At 52.0% G+C, this 6,740-nt stretch overlaps 1 protein-coding gene across 1 annotated transcript; it reads right to left on the bottom strand.

Annotated features, from left to right (window-relative positions):
• Positions 1 to 1,978: 1,978 nt before the first annotated feature.
• Positions 1,979 to 5,929, bottom strand: LOC101782944 (ent-kaur-16-ene synthase, chloroplastic-like). Its single transcript, XM_022825501.1, is given in 10 exon segments — positions 1,979 to 2,722; positions 2,814 to 2,955; positions 3,132 to 3,515; positions 3,796 to 3,908; positions 4,011 to 4,225; positions 4,318 to 4,415; positions 4,503 to 4,623; positions 4,820 to 5,025; positions 5,181 to 5,361; positions 5,446 to 5,929. Coding segments are annotated over 10 exon segments (2,520 nt in total). The 5' UTR covers positions 5,903 to 5,929; the 3' UTR covers positions 1,979 to 2,119.
• Between the last annotated feature and the right edge of the window lie 811 nt (positions 5,930 to 6,740).

Here is a 6,740-nt window from a genome sequence, read left to right as displayed (position 1 = left end):
CCACAGCACGACAACACCGAGGCTTTAACTGCGTGCGATTCGAGCGGCGGCGGCGGTGACCACTACGCGCGGCACCTGCGATGGGGAGCACCATGCGTAGCATCTGCCGCGGCTGTGCTCCCGCTCGCGTGGCTGCGGCGGTGGTGGCTTCGCTTCCCTCCGCGTAACTCCGAGCGCAAGCCATGCGGCGAGCTCCGACGTCCTTGGCATGCTCGAGCTCCGGCGTCCACGGCATGCTCCGGTCCCAACACTTCAAGCTGCTGCGGTTCCTCTCGCCGGCGCGCGCGTGTGGACAACGCATGGGCATCAATATTATGTGGAGCTCCAGGCGGTGGTCGCGACAGGGGAGATCCGGGCGGCCGCGGATGGGAAGCTCCAGTCGGCGAGCTCTGGGCGGCGGCTGCAGTGGGGGAGATCCGGGCGGCTGCTAATGGGGAGCTCCAGGCGGGCAGGCGGCGCGGCCGTTGCGGGGCGCCCCGCTCCGGCCGCCGCCCGCACCCCGTCCCCCTCCTTCGCCTCCCTGTTTTGGAGAAAGGAGAAGCTTTTTCCCCTTTAACCCCCTCCCTTCCCTCCTTTTTCCACCCGAGCCCCCCCCTCTCTTTAGAATTTGGACTGCGGGTTGATTCCATGAAAGTTGAGAGACTTTTTTACAAATTGACCACGACGGTTGGAAGAAACATCCGCTCTTTAATATTAGGTATAGATAATTTTCCATCAACATTCGTTGCTTTCCCCTTTGCAGCGGACCACGATGTGTTTTTTATATGTACCTAGTAAAAAACATTAGCTCTACCACGTGTGGCATGGATATCGATATAATCATTGCTTTGTGCATTCGTGTATACATGCATGGATGGCATGGTGACATGCATTGGGTCATTTATAAAAGCATATATATGAGTATTTTTATCCGGCAGTGCTCCTGCAAACTTTAGACGATAGCGTCTCCCGTGAACTGGTAAAGAGTTCATTTTCCTTACGAATTAATTGCGAGGATAATTACAAGACCCCACTTTAGCATTGATTCACTGCTTGTACGCGTCCTTGTCCATATGTAATTTTGCGAGAAACTTATGACTAATTGGAGAAGGTAGCGATCTGTTTAATTTGTTGGGTAAGCTCGACTGGAAAGAGTAGACATACCCGTCAAAATCGCTGTTGTTTTCGCCCAAAACGTGGAGGCCCGATAGCTGGCCCATTGCCCCAACAGGTATCCTGCAGTGCACCCCGATGCCCCAATCGGCCAATCCCAACGCTGAACCGCTCGTGCAATCCCTAGCTCGCGGCTTGACGAAGGCAACGGCAGGGGGCGGAGGCGCACAACGAGCGGCGCTGCGGCGGGGCCACGGGGCATGGGGCGGCCGGCGGCCTGCCGACCGGCACGGGGGCGTCGAGCCGCTGACGCGTGCGCGGGGTGCTCTGTGCGCGTCTGCGTGGCCCGGTGGCTGTGCGGCTGAGCCATCGAGGGGCTGGCGGCTGGCCGAGGGACTGAGCTAGGGAGCTCTGTCTCCCATCCGAAAGAGCCAATTGCCAACCTGTGCAATACACAAAGAGCAAAACAGCCCAGCAATAATCCGCAAAGAGCCCAGCAGGTTGGTTACTGTGATTTTTGTTATAAGCATCTCTTCACTACGTAAGTGATTGTAAAAATCATGCGTTTCTACGGTATGATGACCATTTTGCGCTTATGATGTTCAGCCCCCCTAAAATCCTATCCTAGATCCGCCAGACGACAGGGTCGGTGATCGATCTGTCTGAGAGAGAACGACTGATCAGAGTGAAGCACCAGCCCCTGGCAAAAGAAATGGGAATGCGCGCGGAGCGGTGACGACTGGGGAGGAAACGTCCATGTAGAGTGATGTGCTCTCTCGGGCGGGAAATGATCGCAAGGCCCGCCGGCTGAACGGATCCGATGACCGGTGGTGATAAGGGCCTCTCTATACATACACAGGAGATTAAATTTGGGCTCCTTAGCTACGAGCTAACACGGATTGCTCTTGTTAGATGGGCTCACATGGAATGAACAGTTTCCCTGATAATGGGCTCCCACGGATCAACCTTGTATACACACTCAAGTTAATTAGTACCACACAAGCACCAAAACTTCCAAAACTATGTTTCAAAAGTTGAGAAACGAGGACGTGCCCCGAGAATCGATCCTCATCTTCCCTGGCAGCCGCCGCAGCGGGTCGAGCACCACCGCGTTCGCCGCGCGCATCATCTCCTTGGGAGACGCATAGCCATCTCCCTCCATGTAAAACAGGTGAACAACCTTGCTCATGTTCCAGAACAGCCTCCTGCACGGCCGTGGCACCGCGCCCCCATCCTCTCCGACCACCAGCCTCAGGAGCTCCCTCCTGGATGCCTCGATGGCGCTCCTCATCTCCCTCTTCGACGCCTCGAGGTCGCCGCCGCTGCGGGGAGGATCGGCGGCCAGCAGCAGGACGCTGTTGACCTTCCCCTGCGCCGCCTCCCTCTCGTACGACCGGAGGTCGTTCACGAGGCGTCCGCACACGCTCATGTGCCGGAACAGCTCGCCGTACTCCGGGCACCGCACCGCGGCCTCCGGCAGCTCCGGCCCGACGAGGTAGGCAGACACGGGGACGATCGGGCCCAGCGCGAACGACGGCAGGGCCACCGCCATGTACTCCTCCATGGACGGGACGTGCCCGGTCATCCTCCACTCCGCCTCCGCCATCATCGCCGTCGCCGCCTCCGCCCACTGCAAGGATCCATGCGACAACGCCATCGTCAGCTCCATCGATCCTTGATCAATCTCTCTGGGGACAGCAGAGCATGACCAGTAGACTTACAAGCTCGGTGATGTGGCCGATGACGCTTCGGTTGTGCACCACCGCGGCCTGCGCTCCGACCTGGTTGCTCGTCTCGTAGATGGCGCGGAAAACGATCTCCACGCGCTCGGAACAGAAGCCAGCTTCTTCGTGTGCGTCCCACCTGCAACAAAATGTAATATATATTATGTACCGGTTGATGGCCATTATTGTCATAAGAGCAAGGCCAGCGATAGTCTTTCAAAAAAAATTAGAAGCTGGACATGTCATCCGGATGCTAGCTGAAACAAAATGCTTCAGTGGAATTAGTCAACTGCATTTGTGCAGGCCAGCACTTACATGTCGATCAAGGTGACGAGGTTCTCGAGCTCCTCCTTGGATCCCACGGTGTCGAAGAGGTCGTCCATGGCAGTCGTCAGCACACACATCTTGCTCCATGCCATGCGAGCCTCGGATAGCCCGGCAGCGAACATGGTGGAAGCAGCGGAGAAGAGGGTGTGCAGCGGCATTATTCGTGCGAACTCGAGCTCGTCCAGCCTCACCTCTTTCACCCAGCTGTTAATTAAAACGTTAAATGAGCTACTGTTTTGAAACAACAGAAGGTAAATAAGCTATGTTAATTATGAACCTCTGGAGGTCTGAAGCTCTTGTTGGTACAAAGCCTGGGAGGAATGGAACTCATCGGCAGCTAGAGCTACAATTTCTTCATCTGCGTGATAAGCACTGATGATCCGATGGATCGAATGGTAAGAATTCTCATCAGTACTAGGGTTTAAAATTTTGGCTGAAATTTCGGTCTTTTCAATGGTAACCGAAATCACTGTTTGCTCGAAATTTCGTTCTCTTCATTGAAATATTCACTTTTTAGTCCCAATTTTGGTCGAAATTTTGCGAAATTTGATGTTTTTGCTGCGGACCGAAAAAATTCGAAAAACAAAATCCTAATCCCTGATCAGTACTGAAGCCGAAATGTCTAAGTTCTCTATCGAGACAAGGACCTCACCGGTATGCTGATTTTAGCATCTGGAAGCCCCCTGCCTTGAAATGTTCAATGTTCCACCTGTGTTCCAGCCGATCTAGGGTGGCGTAGAAGGGGAATTTCAGCACATGTTCTACCTGGGATTAAAGTATTATTACTATGTCAAATGCACTGTAAATTGAACGCTGATGGTATCCTGAGTTCCTGACACGACAGATTAAGTAGCAACTAGCAAGTACCTCTGCAGGGTCTACAGATCTTGATATCTTGTTGGAACATTGTTGCTGCTTCAGAAGTTCAGCTGACCAAGAACCGATGTTTTCAAGGATCGCCTCGTCCTCCATAATCTGAACCTGTGAAGCTTTGTACAATTCCAGCAACGCTTCGGTATCATTCAGATGCCCTTGTACTGATTCATGGAAACTAGATTCTTCGCTGAACTGGGCCAACCATTCTGCACAAGACTTTCAGGCAATGCTCAGACTGTTACCAAAGACAAAGGAAAGTTAAAGACATGAATCATTGAATTTAGTATTCCTTGCTTACCGGATGCAATATCATATCCGTGCAAACGAAGGAGGCGGAACGCCATTGCGCATGTCGTCATGTCCAGCATTATCTCCTCATCATTGGCCAGCCAGGAGCTGCAAATTTTAATTGATTGCAGTTAAGATACAACAAGTAGCAAACAAAAGCATAGCAGGTTTTATCATAACTAATTTAATTTGTACCTGTATATCATCTCAAGTATGTTGTTTATTTCACTGGAAAAGCTCGGAGAGATTCCCATCTTTTCCAAGGTGTCCACCACGCGAAGCTGGGAGTACATGTTCCGTGGATAAACAGTAGGTACTGCAAATCACCATTGTCGCATGTTAGAAATCTCTGTATCCTTTAGCCCGCGTCGCCTGCAGTACTGATCATCTAGTTGAGTCACTGACGTGTGGGCCTGGGCCCACACATCAGACTCAGCAGCAGAGAGCAGTACTGCACAGGATCTGCTCCCTATCCTTTTGACATTCCTTCTTGGTGACGTTTTGCATGGTACCTGAGCTGCCGAACTTGCTGATGAGGGAATCCAAGTAGTCCAGCGCTCTCCCGTTATGGTTGTGGATCGCAGCTGCCGCCGTTGTTGCCGGTGAGTTGAAGAAGGACCCGTTCTTCCTCTGGTACGCCCTCGCCTGATCCCAGTCTAGCAAGCTACCCAAACCTTCTGCTACATAGGCCATGAAAGTTTTACTTCCAGAACCCATGCTGTTGAGTTGACGAACGCAAAGTTGATGTGAGGCGGTTCAATGACAGAGATACAAGAGCAATGAGAATTCTGAATAAACGTAATCAGTGGATGATGTGGATACAAGATATAGTCCACGAGAAACAAAAAACACATGCAACACGGTGACACAAACCTTTTTAGCTCCGTGTCACGCAGTCGGAGGATGCTGTCAATGTCACCATGGGCCAGAGGGATCTCCAGTCCCATACCGAGGCCGCGCGCCAGCATGCCGGGGAAGATGACGTTGAACCCTGCCGGCGTGTCGCACTTGTCGTCCGCCACAAAGGACGAGTTGTGCCCGATGAAACGGAGGCCTGCAACGGCGCCTCTTAGGCATGAGACACCGAACATCGCCGACGGCGAGCAATGGATTCCACATCAATAGCCATGAAACGAACCTTTCCCGACGTGCTCGTCGCCGACGCCAAACGTCCTGAGAGCGAGAACGCACGCCAGCGTCGACGAGAGCGCGGCCTTGCCAAGCGAGGGCTCGCTGGAGTCGCCGGCCGGCCCCCACGACCCGTCGGCGCGCTGGTTCCGAAGGATCCAGTCCACGCACCGCGGGAAGCGCGGCGCCAGCGGTGACCCCGGCGCCGGCACCATGGCGGTCCATGCCGTGTCGTAGGACGACGGCGACGGCTCGCCGGCGTTGAGGAGCTCCTCCCTGACCCTGTCTTCTAGTTCCAGTAGCTTCTCCCTTCCTGCTGCGCCGCCGCTGTCGCCGCTACGCGCGGCAAGTACGGCCCGATGCATTCGTGGTTGCAGGAATAGCTGAGTCTTGCGGCCAAGAATATTGGAGGGTTGGTGCCCATGAAAGAGGGGCCGATGAGGTGAGGCGTGCCTCAAGGACGCCATGGCGACAGTTTTAGGTGCCAACAAGTTTAGACGCTTAGGGATGTAAAGGTATAGGCATTGCCAATAAACGGATCATGGTAGGTTTTATATACAAACAAAGAATTAAAAAAAACTGACAGTTTGTCACTCATGCTGTACCTTTGATTTGCCTGACTAGTACGTCCAGCACTGAAGTCCAAAAGTCTCAGTAAGCATGTGGTCTGATAGTCTGTACAACTAATCGGGACAAAACAAGGTCGCATCTTCTCAGACAGACATGTGGGTCGCTGTGCACTAGGGTTGGCTGCGCGAATTCAGCAATTGCTTAGGCCCCGTTTGTTTTTTTAATAACTCCTAAAATTCCTATCACATCAAATCAAATGTTTAGATACTAATTAGGAGTATTAAACATAGACTAATTACAAAATTAATTGTACAGATGAAGACTAATTTTCGAGACGAATCTATTAAGTCTAATTAGTCTATGATCTGACAATGTGGTGCTACAGTAAATATGTGCTAATGATGTATTAATTAGGCTTAATAGATTCATATCGGAAATTATCCTCCATCTGTGTAATTAGTTTTATAATTAGCTCATATTTGATCTTTCTAATTAATCTCCTAATATTCGATATGACATGAATTTTAATCCGAACTACATCCAAACACCCATTTAAAAACACCCATTTACTAGTATCCGTTGCTGAGCGTGCGTCGAAGTCTCAGCACTCAGCAGCGTGTGTGATGTGTCAATCCATGTGCACGGAATGTGGCGTGTCGTGTAGACCGGGCAAAGCGTAGCGTCGTCGTCGACTGTCAGGAGTCAAAAAATCGAATCTATGGAATTTCCAGGGTC

Source organism: Setaria italica, chromosome III (assembly GCF_000263155.2).
Source record: "Setaria italica strain Yugu1 chromosome III, Setaria_italica_v2.0, whole genome shotgun sequence".
NCBI lineage: Eukaryota > Viridiplantae > Streptophyta > Magnoliopsida > Poales > Poaceae > Setaria > Setaria italica.
The sequence above is the reverse complement of the archived record's forward strand: the minus strand, read 5'-3'. Positions and strand labels throughout refer to the sequence as shown.